General features: G+C 36.1%; 1 protein-coding gene across 1 annotated transcript in view; it reads right to left on the bottom strand.

Moving 5' to 3' along the window:
- The window catches only part of CCDC73 (coiled-coil domain containing 73), a 76,162-nt gene that overhangs the window by 8,864 nt on the left and 49,358 nt on the right, over nucleotides 1–17,940 (bottom strand). The window contains exons 10-15 of the mRNA XM_059848333.1: nucleotides 17,702–17,781; nucleotides 12,150–12,278; nucleotides 11,733–11,792; nucleotides 9,167–9,271; nucleotides 4,514–4,624; nucleotides 2,843–2,997 (exon numbers count right to left, since the gene is read on the bottom strand). Of these exons, the coding sequence (XP_059704316.1) occupies nucleotides 2,843–2,997; nucleotides 4,514–4,624; nucleotides 9,167–9,271; nucleotides 11,733–11,792; nucleotides 12,150–12,278; nucleotides 17,702–17,781 (640 nt within the window). The remainder of the gene's footprint in view (nucleotides 1–2,842; nucleotides 2,998–4,513; nucleotides 4,625–9,166; nucleotides 9,272–11,732; nucleotides 11,793–12,149; nucleotides 12,279–17,701; nucleotides 17,782–17,940) is intronic.

The raw sequence follows: 17,940 nt of genomic DNA, 5'->3' as shown, positions 1-17,940 counted from the left end.
GTTGCAGCGCTGGCAGACTAGGGATGTAGAACACAAATCTGCTGGAAACAGTTCCCTACAGGTCACAGCAACATCCCGAGGCTCCCAGATTTCCTGGTTTGGGGGAGGGAGGAGTCATGGTAAATAGAGGAGTGTCCTAAAATAATTTTCCTCCACCCTCAATTTGAAGTTTCAGTTGAAATTTCTTTCTCTTTTCCTCATGTTATATCATTATTTTCACTGTCACACTTGGAAATTGTATATATTGCACATTTTCTTTACTAGGTTTTTAACTGAAATTGCTTCTTTCCTCTATGTAGCCCTGGCATCACAGTTTCAAGTCTTTTGAATACAAATAGTAGAAATTTCCTTTTTCTTTCCTGAAAGCTGTAATTATCTTACAATCTTTTGTTTCTAGGAGCTCTTTCTTCAGACAGAAACACCAAGCACTACTCTATAACTGTGTACACATTAGTCTTTTCTACAGAAATAAGACAGCCACTGCAGGGGAACTTTCCATATTTGTTGGTGTGGGCTAAGCTGCATCTGAAACAAACAGGATGAAGTTTCCATAAAAAGGCAGAAAGATTTCATGTTTCCTTTCCAGGTTTTCAGATGGGTTGAAGAAACCTAATTTTCAATAAATTCAAACAGCTGTTCAGCCTTAAAAAATAGGTCCAAGATGGACAAACTAAAATACCTACATAGCAAAACTTTTAAACTTGGATTTTAATCTTTTGCCTGTGATTTAGTAAAGTCTAAGAAACACATATATCCCTAAATATCCTTTTCCCTCAAAAGACTATTTCATAGTATGAAATGCAAACCCTTCTGAAAACCAGATCTCCCTGTACATACACCCACAAAAGAATAACAGTAAGCCAGTGGTGGATGTAACCCTATTCTCTAATGGTACACAGCTGAATTACAAATTATATCAAACTAAAAGTGAAGTATGGTAAGGTTAAACTAAATTGCAACCCAAGTCTGTATTGAGGTCTGACATTGTACCTTTCTTTTAAAAATGTCTTTTGTTTAATTACTATTCCAGAGGTGATCAGTGTGAAGACGTTTAAGTACATTCTGAATTTCATGCCCCACAAATAACCACAGGGATTTCAGATTGCACTAGGTGTAAAAATAAGTATAAGCATATTTCCTTAGAACACTTGGAACCACAGTCAAGATCTAAATCCAAGCCAACACCTTTCCCTTTTATGTGTCACTAGAGGCTGACTCATTAGTGATACAAGGTGAAATTCCACAAATCAGGATAACCTATATGATCTGCTGCAGCTTCAGTTTCTTGGCACTGCTCCACTCAGTCCAACCTGCCTAGCTTTGGAAATCTAATGATTGCACAACAAAGTGGCAATTTGCCATAAGATAGTGTAAGATGTATATTTGGAAGACATCTGACTTCTTCTGCATTTATGAGCATATGCTTTAAGCTTTTCTGCTTTCAAACCCACGAGGCTATCTTAGTAAGAACCAGTACTGTTTATCATGAATGCCTAACCACTTTGATTCTGCATCCTAAACAAAATCAATATTCCATTTCCATTCAAGGAAACACTGATTTTTAAGATACACAATTTGCATAATTCCTTGTAGAGTTCAGCTTTGGCACAATGAGTAATCATTTCAAATCTCATTTCCCTTGCATTATTAAGCCCATACCACAGCCATGTGTATGTGTGTGTTAGTTATAAACATACTTATGTACGTGCATCGAGAAGAAATTGATTTTACATTCTTCTAAATCCTAAACTATTTTTACTGCTTGTCATTTTACTGACAATTCATGGCCTAGTTCTAAAATAGTTACCTGTCTTTACAATCCTAGTGTCCTCCTATTCTCTTAACACTACAAACAAGACTGTATACATGAAACATGAGTTTTCCATTCTTTGAAGACAGATCATTACTTGTTTGTAAAAGTTAATGGAAAATACTCAACAGAACAACAGAACACACTCAATGCACAGAGAAGGTTTTACTGGCTTCTGACTGCCCAATTTTTTCAATCCCATAGAAGACTGGAACACAAATTTGCAATGCAGTTTGAACATGGGATAACACAGAGCTGCAGGGGATATACCAGAGGGATCTATTCTATCTATATGTACAGCTGCAGGCATCATGGGCTATAACAGAGGTGCTTTGTGTTCTTCCTTTTGTTCCAAAAGCCCATCTTTGTTGACTTCCCATATGTGCCCTACACCTAGAGCTGAACATGGATTTGGCTCAGCAAACAATCCAAGCTCAATTCTAGCTCAGCCTGCACTGCACAAAAGTCTTTTATCTCCTGCATTCACCACCTGATGAGCTTGCTGTGCCTTTGATGGCTCCTAAACATGCTATGTGAAATAAAGGTTGGTGTTTCTTAAACTAAAACGGAAGCACTTAGATAACCTGTGTATTGATAAAAACAACCCTCTGATCTGTCCTGTGTTTCAGATTTTAGAGAAGCTGAAATTAGTTCCTCTGAGTAGAGGTGGACCTACTTCCACACCTCCAGGGAACTTACATACATATGAAGTCAATTGGATCTGCCCCAGTATTTGAGAAATACCCACGGAAAATGTCTGTGTAATAGGGTTTAGTAAAGATAGGAGGCTTAAGTTACCTGCTGTCTGTTGGGTACAAATTTATTAATGAAGTAGTATCTCAGGTTTCTGTGATATAAGCATCTCTCTTGATGAAAGGAGAACATTCTCTGGGTACAGTAAGTTTCAGTGATACTTAGAGCCATTGTCACATAAATTTTTAGGCTGAGCCATGTCAAAGGAGAATCAGTGGACATGACAGACAAGATCTGAAGAACTGTCATATTTTCAGTTGTCTGGCACTTTTACAAGACACACTGCAGCTAGTAAAGACACTTACCTGCAGATTTTCCACTTGCTCAGAATGCTGATTTCCTGGAGGATGATAATCTTCAAGATGTCTATGAAGTCCTTTAAGGGAATTCAGCTCATTTTTAATAGTATGTATTTCTCTTCTCATGTTTTCCTCCTGTAATAATTGCAGTACCCAGAGCACACAAACACTTTACTGCATGTTCAAATGGGTAAACCAGCATTTTTCAAAGACAAGAACAGATTAGCAAATGAAACTTCATCCTTATAAGAAAGTATGCTAAGGAATTTCTTTGTACAAAGTAATTGAGCTCTTTCATTCAACCAAAATTTTAACTACATTTTCATTACAGATTATAGCTTTTATTACGGGTTTGGGATTTTTTTTTTCACCATTTACTGCTTGTAGCAATACTCCAAAAAAGTGAGATTTGTATTTATAGCTTTCTTCCTTTTTGGCTCAAAGATAAATGTAATATTCCACATTCATTCTCTACCTACATTGCCAAGAAACCACAATAGCAAATAATTTGCTTAGCCCTTTACTTCTGTAAATAGCCTCAAGTATCCAATCTTCCTTCATAAAATACGTAACAATTAAATTTTTGTATTTAGAACTAACTGAATGGTCCAAACTACAACTTGTAAAAAGAATCAAAGGGCAATTTTACAGAAATACCTTCACTTAATTTACAAAGATTTCTGGACCAGTGTTAACTTTATCCTTGATAATTTACTTTAGGAGACAAAATTTCTAGTTAGCCATAGCAGAAACATGAAAAGGAATAACAAAGATCTTCTAGAGAACAGATGCAAACATTCCTGAGAAATAAGCAGGGCAAATTCCCATGTCTATAGAGGAAATTATGGTATAAAATTCTCCAAGTAATCAGGGAAATCAAATTTTCTCGGGGAACTGAGCATCAGAACAGTTCAGCTATTCTGTGGTCTCATGGTTGGAGTCATCCCCACAGTGGTTGCACTCAAAGGAGTGAGCCTTAGACAACAGGATTACAAGGGCAACTTTGCATAATTTCCCTACAGCTTCCCTGGAAATCTATCTACCAAAATCAAAACCCTTCTGGCAGCAAGTGCCAAGCACATAGAAATAAAAAAGACAGACTATTAAACAAATGCTGCTAAGAGTCTGGTTTCCACACATTAAGCAGAGCTTGTCTTATTGAAGTGGTATTAATCTTTCCTAAATCCAAACATGCATTTATTATTGCAGACAATTTTTACAGCTACAATGTTTTGCTAATTGTTCTGGATTAAATAATTGCCAAAGTATTCTTTAAAAGTAATGAGGTAATAGAAAGAATGTCAAATATAGAAGACAAACTATTGTTTAGGTGTCCACAGAGGTGAATTCACTAGGGGGACATAGCAGACACACCTTTTCTTATCCCCTTTCACCCTCAGTTCACACTTAAGAATTCCTTTCAAATCAGAGCTGCAGGAAGAGCACTGACCTCTTAGAGCACAGAAGTCAACCTAAATCTACCTTGAAAAAACATTCATTTCTAGAAGCATCTGTATTACTGCAGAAGAAATGAGTTGGTTTTATTGCATTATTTCTGCGGTATTTTCTTGGCTTTTAGGGACTACCTGAAATGCTTGAGAACTATTCCAAAAAACTTTTAACACTAAAGCATTTAATTTAATAAACCTACATCATTTTTCCAAGTTCTTAGTGCCTTCTCATGCTCATTCTGAAGATTAAGGAACTTTTCTTCATTTTCCTTTGCCTTCTCCCTTTGCAGCTCATTATCTCTTTCAAGGGCCTGCAATAAAATTAATTATCCAAAAAATAATCAATACCACATTAATGAATTTTGATGTGTTTTATGTTGCTTGGACCTTTGCTTCTAACATGCTGCAAGTGCCATACAGATCAGTGATAATGTGCTATCTCAACAATAATTTTCATAAATTAACAGAAAGGTGCTTATAGTTTAGCTAACAGGAAACAGGGGGAGGTTATGAAAAAAGAAATGGCTATAAAAGGGTATAAAAACACTTGCCATTATTCAGTTTCACTGCATAAGTTTTAATGTGCTGAAAAAGTAATATGAAGTCCAGAGATGAGAGATATGAAATGTAGCATAATCCAGAGCCACTGTACTTAAATAAAAAACTACTGTATACTGACAGAAAAAAAATGTTTTTATAATCAGTTTTTCTGTCCTGAATTGTTTATTAACCTCTCTTATAAACTATACAATCTTTACATTCTAAAACATATCTACTGCAACATGAAGTATATATCTGATTATGCTTTAATTTATTTTTATTAGGTCACTGAAATAGGAGTGCATTGAAATAACAGTAATATTAAGTTTTATACCACCATAACTGTACTTGCAACAGTTTTGGGTTAACTCTTTCTGCTTTTCTGTGCTAAATTAAAGGAGTCTTGTGTAAATCAGCAGCAACTTCACACAGATATCAAGTACTCTTGGAATTTTATCCTATCATATTTTTATAGCAAACAATATGGAAGAGTTCCTGCATTCCATTTCCTGCTATATAGATGACAAAAATTTATTTGATAATGTAAGCATAACTTTATTGTAAGCTGTATGACCAGCTACATATTTATGATTCTGCTGAGCTTCTTTAAAAGTCCACTTGAAAAATGTTATGGAGGAAACACTCCAAACCAATTCCTTTTTACTAAATCTTTTAACCAAAAATGAGTCCACTTTTTGATTCAGTTAGCACCAATTTTAAAATGTCTTTGTTAATTTAGCTACACTATTAATAAAATTATATTTTACAGGTACTAATACTAGGAAAATTCAAACTACCCTGCACTTTTGTACACACGGGAAAAGTTGTGCATAAGAATAAAATGGATCTTCTTTGACAGATTATGTATTTCCAAAAATGGGACAATTCAGCAGTACATTGTCTGAATAATCCCACTCTGATGTAGCATCTTTCATCCAGTTGTATAAACCAGAAATCCAAGACCTCCTCTCTTTGATGAAGCTGCTCTTACTCCAAGGATGCTTTTACTTGCACCTGAAATGCAACCTCCTTGGTGATGGATGATATAGTTATTCACAGCATAGCTCTTACGGCAAAATCTCAGAAGCAGCAGATGTATGGAACTGATCACATGTTAAAGCCAGTTGTACAGACAGGGGAATACCTGAGTTCCTTGCATTCTCAAGTATTCTGTCATCTGTTTAAGAATATTTCTTTAAAAGTTATATATTCAGCCCCCTATTTAAAAAAAAAGCAAAAATGCAAAATAAGAAGCTAACATTGTCTCATTCCTTGGAATATCATGGTAATTGTATCAAACTGAAAAAAAAGTCCATTTACATCAATTTATCAGTTTTTTATCCATATAAGCATATATGGATAAAAAATTATTTTTATATATAAGCATAACCAAGGCATGCCTTGTAATACCCATTTCATCTAAAGTATTTATACCTGAAGTTACCTTTGAGGACTGCTTTGATGACAGCGGTGGTTTGTGCTGTAGTTAGAACAACTGAAAACAGTTACACCTTCCCAATGTCTAATACAAACAGACCCAAATCAGAGCAGGCTCTCATTAGAATTAGCATAATTGCAACCAGAAATCAATTTTTAGCCTGCACAGGCTGCAAAAGAGAGACTTGTCCTCCATCCATACCTTAACAAGAAGAAAACAACCCATACTTGTAGACATTTATGTGCAGTCTTCAAAGAGAAGATTCACAGATACCATTTATTGTTTTAGCTGGAGCTTTAAGGCATATTATAAACTTTATCTGAGAGGGGAAACAATAGCTCAGAAGTGCTATCAGAAAAAAGCACTTTAAAATACACTTGCTATTCAATAGTCCTGACACAAAGGACTAAAGGGTTCCTGTATTATGAAAGCCATCACCAGCACGGTTATATATATTAATTATCTCCAGCCTCTGTTTTAATCTACAAAGCAATTCCAATGATCTTAAAAAAATAAAAAGCACATTACCTTCTTACTTTAACAAAAATCAGGATTATATGAATAGCAAGTACTCCAGCTGTTTCACTGGACCCAATATACAAATAACAGAAGCTACAGAAAAATCATGCTACTTTAGGCAACTCTACATCCAAAGGGTTGTTCAGTTAATCTTTGGAAACATGTTTCAGATGCTTTAATTCCTAGGGAGGTTTTAGCCACTTTCTGATGGAGAACATAGCTCACCTTCAACCGTACTTGTTTCATCAAAATACAGAAATCCTATGCTTATATTGTGGCAGAAATCAAACTATTCACACCTGTTAAGAGTAAAGTCTTTGGGGAAGTGAATAATTTCTAATTAGCAGAGAAGCATTTATTTAGAAACAGAAGTATATATCCACACTGGAAGTTCAGTTTGAAATTACTGAACTCCTAGTTCAAAAGCTTGGCTTCAAAGAGTGGAACAGTGGTGGTTATGTCTGGGCAAATAGTAGATAATTTTTAACAATCCAATCAGTGGTTGTACCTGAATGATACATCTGATGGGAGTGGATATGATCTTAACCTTCGGTGCACTGACTGCTATTGAAATGTGGAATCTGAACTGTTCTGAGCTTTTACAAGCTGAAAGAGTGTCCTAAAGTGACTTTATGATGCTTGCATCCACAGTCATCTGTTCTGTTTACACTGGATATTAAGTTCTGCACCTTCAAGACTGGTTCTGAGAGCAAAGGGGTAGAGAAGCAGCATGCAGGTTGTCTGCAGAAACTGCACTTGCTCCCCTGCAACCTTTCTCATGCACTTGGAACCCTGGTCACTGAGAATTTCAGACTTTCTGTGCTGACAAGCACTGACCCCCAAGAGAACACCGCATTTGACCTAAGGCCGTGGAGAAGGATTCCAAAATGGAATGACAGAACTGGGATTGTGGGTGTAGAGTTTGAATAGAAGTGTGTAATATCACAGGGTGGAAAATGTAGAGTTTAAGGTTTTAGAATATAGTAATATACATAAAGCAAGATGGAGGTTTTAGGGCAGTGGCTGGTCCTTCACCACCTTCTCCATGGGTTTGGGAGGTTTTGTGTAATTGGATTAAAAAGCCCACACTGTGGGCCACAGGTGGTTGGTTATTGGGTTAAAAGTAAAAATAATTTAGGTGTAATTTCTTAATTGGACAGTTTATCCTTAAAAGGTCTTGTAAAGAGAGAGAGCTACAGCTCCATTTTTAGTTTGTTAGGGTGAAGTGCTGTAGAACTCAGTTTGTGAGACTGTAGAATAAGAATAAACATTTGAGTCCAAATAAGAAATACCATCTCATACATTTAATCCTGACCTTGGCAGAAAAAGGAAGCAAAGAATCCACACCCACTGTGTTGCCTGCAGCATGGACAGCAGAACAGACCTCTCCTTTGTTTTTAATTAGTTGGGTTTTTTACTTAGCTGAGGCCAGTAGTTTTTTGGAACTGTTCAGCTGCTGTTCAAGTCCAGTAACACCAGGTCTATCGTCCAAGGCACCCCAAGCTACAGAGCGGACACCAGACCCAACCCTGGAGAGACTGAGAGAAAACTGAAGACACACCCACAAAAAGGACTCAGAAAGAAATCCTTCTGAAATTCAGCAAGACTTTCTGAATTTTACACCTCTTCAAAACAATGAAAAGTTTAATTGTTTAATATAACCCTTTTTTTTCATGTTTGTGAGTACATTGCTAGTTAAATAAACAATTTTTTTCCACTTTTCTCACAGGAAATTTATGTCTCCTGAACTGGTGGGAAGAGAGGCCACTTAAAGTTGCTTCTAGAGGGACCACTTCTAAAGTTTCATCCCAAAATTTTCCCTAAACCAAGACAAAGAGGAACTGAGGAGTGCTGCAACTCCACACTCTTCAGCGTGTCTACTTCCCACCTCTAGCTTAAATATGATGCCAGAAAACACAGCAAGAAAGAGCTAAAGATAATGCTCTTAGCCCTCTGCTTTAATAAAACCGAGGACAAGGTCCAGCTATGAATGAAGATCTGAAATTTGAAATGTTGCCCAGAAATGTATATAAAAATTACAAGAAACAAAAGTTATAAAATAATAATAATAAAACAATAATAATCAAAATAATTTTATTTCAGTATGTGAAAGCAACCCTGTTCTGATTTTGCCCTCTAGAAATGGCTGCTGAGAGTGGCAACCATGATTTACTTTAGGGAGAGAAGAGGGAAAGCACAGCCTGTGCTTCAAGGCTCGTGCTGACAGTTAAGGAGCTGAGGGAGCAATGGAAGTGAGGTCAAAAGTTCTGAAAGGCACACAGATGTCTTTAACAGCCCTGGACTTAAAAAATACATAACAGATAGTAACAGCTTGTCTAATTGAGAAAAATCTGACCTGATAGTCTTCTTTCAGTGCTTTTAATTCACTTTCCATTCGAACATTCGTTTGGGTTATTCGCTGAAGCAGCTCCTGCACACACTGTAGAGAGCTGAGAATTTCCTTATTAATACAAACAGAACAGAATATATTGAGCAAGATTTTGTTTCTGGATTTTAAACATTAGATAATTTATGTCTTTTGTATTAATTTTTTTTTAAATTCTGTCAGTGTTTGCAAATTCATGTCTCTAAAAAAAGGTACTCCAACCTCAACATTGGGGAAAACTTGCAGGGAGAAATCAGAACAGCACTCATTTTTCTGACCTTTTAGCTTGGAGAAGTTAACATTACTATAAACTATTATTCTTTTTCAGAAAAATTTCCTATAATTAAAATGGAATCCACTCAATCTTGATACATTCTTCAGGGCAAATCTGGATAAATTATATAAAATCCAACCCTACTGTGATTTCTATTCAGGACAAACAGAATAAATTTATCTTGCCATATCACAGGTTAGAAAAATATGGAAAATCCAAAAGAAATTACTCCATAAATGGATCACTCACACATGAAATTATTCTGTATCTCCTGAATTAAATCCTAAAGGATGTGAACCACCACCTCTTAGCTTTTCATCATATGGTGCAGCTATACCATATTTTACTGTCAGGGTCTGAACTTTGGTGTTACCTTCCCCAAGACTGTATTGTTACTTCACGAAGGGGAAGTTGTAAAAAAAGAGACCCCAAAGTGAGCTGATTTGAGTTGATGAAGATGCCATGAGTGCTGCCATGAAGTGTGTTGCAGTCTGCTGGAAACGAAGCCATTTTTTATTGAACACTACAAAACACATTTCCAAGGTTTGAAAGATGGAGCGAATGACCCAGACATGGCAATCATCACCCCCTCAAGACCACTTACAGAGTTACTTAAAGAAGACATGCACAGAAAAAAACCTGAGTTTCAGGCAGAAAGGAATCTTAGATGTCCTCAGTTGCTTCAAAATGCATTGAGAGAGGAACATATTATTAAAACAAAGTACTTTGACATACTTGCAAAGTGCTTTCAAATTATTCTAGTTTTGGTTCTACTGGATTCAAAGATACAGCTATCTAATAAAAATAAAACCAATATTTTAGTGTACTCTCATTCTTTTTCAAGCATGTATAAATAATATTTTTTTCACTGAAGTCTTATTTATTTTTAGTTCAATTTTACATCCAGAAGAATGAACTGCAGAGCTGTGGAATGGTTTAGCCAGTGTCATCCAACAGGTCAGCAGTAGAGTTGGCCACATCTTTTAAATCCAGGGCAGTTTTCTCTCAAATAGACCAGCCTGCTTCTCTCATAGACTTTAGTACAAATCAGCTCTAATGTAGATGATATTTCTAGCCTAAGTCCAAGAACCACTGAAGCCAAGTTAATCAAGGTGAATTATGAGTGCTCCACAACACAGAAATCCATGTCTCCAAACCCAAGCACTTGGAGGAAACATGAAGCTCGTCTCTTCACCAGAGCCCTCTCCAGACTACACCAAACCCCTCCATAAGTTCAAACGGACCTACCAAACAAACCTTAGCAATTCACACAGGAGAGAGATGCAAACCAGAATCCTTCTCTTAGATAACATAGCAAATATGCTCCACAAATTATGCTCCATTCATCTGCACAGAAATCCTTTTAGTGCATTCAGGGCTGGGAGAGTAATGAGGCCCAAGTAAGTCTCATTTTTCTCCATGTGTTTACTGGCAAATATTTTTTAAAAGTAAGCTCAAAATGCAAGCAGGCTTTTATAAATTGGAAGAGTGCTGCTGGATGAGTGCTCTATGGGCAGCCAGCAAGATACTGCTTTTGTCACCCTGGCACCAAGAATGATACACTTCTCTGACCGGTTCCCTTTTGGGAACTGCAGAGTGAAAGTCCTGCAACTGTTCAAGAAAAGGAAAAACCAACCACCCTTTTCATGCTTAATGTTCTGCAAAGCAGTGCCTTATGTTGTTATTGCAGGGAACAATTTTTTTTTTTTTGCTACATTTGATAATTGACTCCATAGCCTTTTTTTAAAAAGGATTTTTTTCTGGAATACACCTGACTTAGCAAGAGAAGACACTCCTAACTCTGTTCAGGGATGTAAAGGTGTGGCTTAATAGTCTAAATGGAACATTATTTCCTTCATGCACCATTGACACATTACTGCCATTGCACCTGTTTCAATACCAGCAATGCCTGAATAAACTGTTAGTAACCAGAAAGCAGAACAGCATGTTATTTACTGCCTATTAATACTGAACCCACATGTAGGCAAGTGTTTCATGGGAATACCAAATTTCCCCCTTGAATTCAAAGACAAAATGTAAGACTTGGAATAAAGTGTCAAAGAATGGATTTGTTCTGGTAATACTACTTCTAAAAACTGAGCAGTAAGATACCACTTAGGCCAGCATTAAATATTTCTGAAGTGTAAACAAGTGAAATTAACTAGGTTTTTTTAGCTTAGTATTATAAGAAACCTAAGTATGAAATACAGCACCTACATTTTTAAGTGATTTTTAAACAGTGAAGCTGTATTATCAACTCACCAGCTTTTCTTCTTTAATGTGAGTGTTTTCTTCTTGAACTTTTTTACTGACTGCTGTCTCCTTCAAAAAAGAAAAGAGCATGAAGAACAGTAAAAGGCATTAAAAATTACTGTCCATTTTCCTTAACAATATTGTTTTGATGTGATACAGTGAATCATCACGATGTTATTTCAAGAAATGGAATTATTTTAAAATGTCTCCTTATCCATTTTTTTACTATGAAATTATACTGATATTCATAGCACATTTATTTCCCTAGAAAAGGTTATAGTGGAAATAGTTCAATTATAATGTATATGCAATATAGTAGAAAGAAATCACTAATCTGTATCCACCAGAGATTACTGCCAGGAGGTTTGCTGAACGAAGAACAGAAAATATTCACCAAAACTTTATTTTGTTTACAATCCAAAATACCATTCTGATTTTCTGCTGCAGTTCTTGAAACTGTTTTTCCTTCACTGCAAGATTGATGTTTTCTTCTCCCACCCTATACTGAGAAGTGACCTTGGACCTTATCAAGTCTGTAGTTACTTTCTTCAGTTCCTTAACACAGGAAACACATATAAATAGTTCATCCAGAATAGGCATTGCAATTCAAAACAGAGACAAATCTTTTAAACTATCCTGGTCATACCCCACTTTGAAACAACGTATGGAAAAACCAGAATAAATTACAGGTACTGAAATGTGCAAGACTGACTTACTGAACTTCAAACTTATCACACGTGACTAAAAGTTTATTTTCACAGGTAAAATGAGCTAATTTTAATCTCTTTGAAGTATTTACATAATCATTTTATTATTTCCTCTTCCAAGAGGTATATTAGAAGCGAACATTGAGTTGGTATTGGTAAAACCAATGGGTTTTACGGGTTCTTTACCCACATATACAATAGGAATTACTATTGTAACTGTGGTGTACGTTCTTGGGAATGAGGAGGAAAAAAAGGGAGAACAGCGATTATCTGGTAAAAACAGGAACTGGCTATAAATTTGGAGGATCTTTGCTCTTCCTGAAACATTAATTACTTAATCTCAAGAGAATGCTAAATTAATTTTATATTAGAAGGTTCTACAACATGATGCCTTTGATTTTATAGTCTTTATCCTCTTTTAAATATCCTGCGGGGTTTTTTTGCCTTTTTTTTTTTTTTTTTTTTTTTTTTTTGGTATCTGTTCTGTAACCAGTTTATTCAGAGCTTCTAGGGCAGCAAATAAACAGCAAATGCTTTGATCTCATTAAATTACAACTTATAGTTCCTGGAGCCATAAATATTGTGCCCTGCTCTCCCCCTCCCCTCCCATCCTGGTGCAAGGTAGTCTGGTTAATATCGCTCTCTCCTTGAGCACTCTGACGTTTACTCAGACAAATAGCAGAGGTTATGAATGCTGCTCACAGATAGCATCAAGAATTCTCCATGATGCCATAGTGGTGAACCAAGCATTCAGAATGGTCATAGTTTTATCTAACAACTAAGTTTGGTCTGTTTAACTTTTCTTCACAAAACTGGAATTTCGGTTATCACACAGAATTATCACAGGCTGGTGGTTTAACTGTTCTGGACAAAATCATAGAACAGTACAAAAGAAGAAAAAAAGATTACATTGCAGCTGAAATTCACCAAGTTTTATGGAAAATACAAGTAGAGGTAGCACTTTTAAATAAATCATTTCTTTGCTAGAGGCTTTATTTCTCACGTATTTTAGCCATAAATTTAAAATGATCTAGCAAGTCCTAAGTGTAACTGCAGAATCAATTACAGAACTGAAAGCCAGCGATGCTTTACAATTATTCTATTCTGAAAGCTAGCTAGGTTCTCCCCATCTTTTGCAATATAGACATATCTCAGCTGTACTGCTTTTACTAGAATGAACCATGCCAGGTTCCTGCTGTTAAGTGGCAGAAGGTGCCAGCAGCTCTAACTTTGTGCAAATGCAAAGGTGCACGGGGGCAGCCTGCACAGAGAAGCAGATGAACGGGACAGAGAGCCCAGCTCACAGGCTGGGTGCCACACCAGCAGGTGCAAAAGCCTGCCATGGATCTGATGCCAGCTGTTTTCCAAAAGTCAGGCTTTACAGTGTGCAGGAAAAACTTATTTTGTCATGAGGAAAGCATGAGTCATGCCCTTGAGGCAGAAAAGATGATTGTATTTTCTTTGTAATGGCAAGTGGGTGGGTACAATCCATCTGGAAGCAAATCTAAATCTGCTAATACAAAGCTGTAGGCAGGAAAAACCAAAAGCAAGAAACAACCAGAACCCAACATAAACTCCCAAAAAACCTCCATGAATGAAATCACCAAAACTAATAGAAAAGCTTTTCACGGTGAGTAAAATCACAAGGTTTATAGCTGCAAAAAGAATTTTAAAAATAATTTTCTATGTACATACATGTGTTTTCTTGTACCCTGAAATGAATTACAATGTAGTCCCAAAGTTTTTGCCTTTTTTTTTTTCTAGTAGATTTCTCCCATTATTAAAATCACAATCAGTATTCAAAAATCTAGAAAGTATGTTGAATGTGAAAAATAATTTTATCAGTTCTGGGGTGTGCTGAGAGAGAATGATAAAGGCTTTAAACCCATCCCCTTGAGCTGTTGCTAGCAGCCAATGCTTAGGGATATGGCTGCAAAAACACTTCATGCCAGTGTAAGTCAAGAGTGTCCCAAAATTCCAGTCCTGCTCCTTAAACCTGCTTTCTTTCTCCAAGTTGGTCTAAGCTAAAACTTCCACTTTTTTGGTTGGGGTGGTTGTTTTGGGGTTTATGGTTTTTGGTTGGGCTTTTTTTTTAATCTAATATCTAGGTTTTTTCAATAAAAAATATTAATTCCACTCTCCCTTGAGGCCACACAAATACATGTTCCAGCATAAAGAAATGGTGTGGGACTGGAAAAGCAGCCAGCACAGGCAGATGTAACCACTTCCCAGGACTGATACCCTATGAAAACTAAACCTGTATTCAAATTATATCTGTTGGCTCTCTTCCCAGACTGCTGCAACCCTCTTGTACTCTTTTTGGTCTTGAGCAGCAGAGTTGTTTTTTAAGCAGCAGAATGACAGAAACCTTCTTCTTGGCCAGACATCAATGCAAGCATTTTCACAGTGGTTGGAAAGAATCCTACCACACTGAATATCAAAATGTTCAGATCCAAAAACAAATGTTACTGAAAGGAAATTTTCCCACAATCCATTACATTACAATTTAGGAACTGGACTTGAAGCAGGCAATATGAAGAGAAAATTACAACCTCTCTAAATAATATTTCTTTCCTGAAATCCCAGAAGAGGAAACCTGTGCAGAACAGACCTCAATTTCACTCAATTTTTCTGTTGTATATATTTAACACCTTCATAACACACTTGCAATTTCATTAAAATTGGAGATTAGTTTATTTTTACCCATAAATGTTAAATAGCATTCACTAACTTCACATTCCCATTAAGAACAAACGTGTGAGATCATCCAGGTCTGAATGAAAGTAATGACTGTGATAAGAGCTGACAACCAAATTAAGATTTTAGTACCATGGATAGTCATTCCCATTCCAGCACTGAGGCTACAGAGGAAAGAAGTTTGAACCCAGAAGTTGTCAGAGCTGTTAGAGGTCAGTCAAGTCTCCAAGGCAGATAAAACCAGCTTTAGAAGTTGTCCCAAATTGTGCTGTTGATATCATGACTTCTTTCAGCTATGTAGCAAGTGAAAACAGCCTGGTAATCCCTTCTCAAAACTCTTCTAAATATCCCAGTTCAGATTGTTCAGAAAAGAATGGTCAAACACTTCTAACTAGTAAGAAATTCAGAAATAAATACAATAATGGCATTTCCTGCTGAACTGAGGAAGCTGGATTAAGTTTCACTTGGCCCCCTTTTTCTGCTTATCTAACAGTATTTTATTTTAAATTCATAACCCTTCATGACCTTAAGAATCAAGAGTAGAGCTGAAAAAAAGAGTGGATCAAATAATATGTTTGACTGCTAGAGAACATAAATCTCAATTTCTCTCTCACACCTATGTTACTCACAAATTTCATAATGTAAAATTTTCTTAAACATTCCTGTTTTCTTACCTCTTAAATTACTTACCCTCGGAGAATGCTAAGTAATTAATTATTCTTGGTTTCTCACCAAAAGCAACAAAACCAATTTACTGTGATGCTGCAATATTTCTAAAACTCCTCACTTTTTTATTTACAATCTACTACAATAAAGATATGCTGCATTTTCGATGAAATGTTTGTGTCACATGTTCCTGTTTCTTTCAAATGCAAATTATTTCCCTTTTTTAAAGGAATTGCACGGTTGGAGTCTACACAATGCACAGACAAAGCTGCTCTCAGAGCTTCAGAGTTATGATAATACCAGCATCCTAACAAACACAGCTTTCCTACAGAGGAAAGTTATCCCCACTGACACCTTCCAATATTTTTCTGTTTCTCTTCCATCCATTAAATATTCCAGATAAACATTTATAGTTTTTATATATAACCTATTATTTGAATTATGGAGCTATTTTTAAATACTGTAAGACCTAATTGTGATATAGAAATTAACTTGAGAATTTTTCCAGTGTTCTGCTGCACTGTTACTGTGGATTTCAGTCTGCTTTTCTGATGGCAAGAGTTCTGAAACCTTTGATCACGTCAAAACTTGATCTTTTTGACACTGAGGTTTGGCATGTTACATTCTAGTATGGACTAAAAAATCCAAATTGAATTCCTGATTAATTTTTACTGTGGCAATATCTCCATGTAAGAAATATGAAAAATAAGTAAAGCACTAAAGAAGGTAAGAATGAAATAAATTTTTAAAAATCTCAAAATGTCTATATTTCAAGATAAACTTAAAGTCTGGCTTTTAGTGAATCATACTCCAAAGAACCTTAACAAGAGGCTACATGCTCAAAGGAAAAGGGGAAGAATTTTCAAGTACTTTTGTACCTTCAAATCTCATTTTGGAGGCAAGGAAAGGTAAACAGGTAAACATCCATTTTTCAATCAATATAACCCAAATATAAAATGGTCACAGTCCCTATTCCTCATGTACAAATTATCTTCTCCCCCTGGCCTTATTTTGTTTTCAAAAACATTCACAAACTTGGCAAAGATTCCATGGTGATTCAAAGCAATCATCTGGAAACTGACGATTAACATTAGGCCAAGAAGTTGAGATACTCATGCTTTTGATCCCTACATAAAATCATTACAGAATCTAAAGGAGAAAAAAAAATAAAAGGAGGAAAATAAAAAGATAAGGAGATATAAAGACAAGATGTGGTGTGGAAAGATACTGAGTTTACAGAACAATGCTGACTTTTGAATGCCCATTTGTTTTTCTTTTGTCAGCTCTTAAGAAACAGCTCAAAGGGGAAAGAATGTTATTCTTCCCACTATTACCTGTGTTCAAGAGAGCAAATCAAAAATGTACTTGCAAAGAGGAGTTTCTGAATAGAGGCAGGAGAAAAGAGCATAGTGACAACTTCCTTGTAAACCATAATATGATGTCTCAGCTGCTTTTTCACAAAACTCTCCCACTTGAGGGATTCAGTTACACCTTTTATCCTGTGTTCAAGCCACCAACTCACCTCCATGGCAACTGCTCTTCATGCTGTACCTCTGACTAAACTGAAAACATCACTGCTACCTTCCTCACAGATGGAGAAGAGATGGCAGCACAGCACAGGAAGAAGACAGGTTATTAATAATTAGCAGGAAACAAGGAGGATGCTGTTGAGGTAATTAAAACTTCACAGGTTACAGAAAATTCTCAGAGCTACTCCAGTGTTAACTGAGGTGTCTGTGGAAGCCAATTTAGACAATAGTCATAGAATGAAAAACAGTTCTGATGCTTGTCCACTACTTATTTTAATACATCAACAGCCTCTGGAAGGCCCAAAGAATCACAGAATATTCTGAGTTGGAAGGGACCCACAGGGATCTTTCTCCATTCAGAAATGTGCACTGCACTTACTTCCTTCAGATTGCTTATTTCAGTCTCTTGTCTTTTATTCACTGATGCTAGTTTCTTATTGTGCTGTATGGCTTCCTGCACTTTAAAAAAAAATTAAAGAATGTTAACAAATAATTTCACATTTGAACAAATATTTGATTTCTAACTTCAATATATAATTCATTTTAAAAAACAAACCTAAAACTGCAAATATGATTCAACGACTTTTTCTGTGTAGTTTGATACTATATTGGAGGATT

Source organism: Haemorhous mexicanus, chromosome 6 (assembly GCF_027477595.1).
Source record: "Haemorhous mexicanus isolate bHaeMex1 chromosome 6, bHaeMex1.pri, whole genome shotgun sequence".
Classification (NCBI taxonomy): Eukaryota; Metazoa; Chordata; class Aves; order Passeriformes; family Fringillidae; genus Haemorhous; species Haemorhous mexicanus.
The sequence above is the reverse complement of the archived record's forward strand: the minus strand, read 5'-3'. Positions and strand labels throughout refer to the sequence as shown.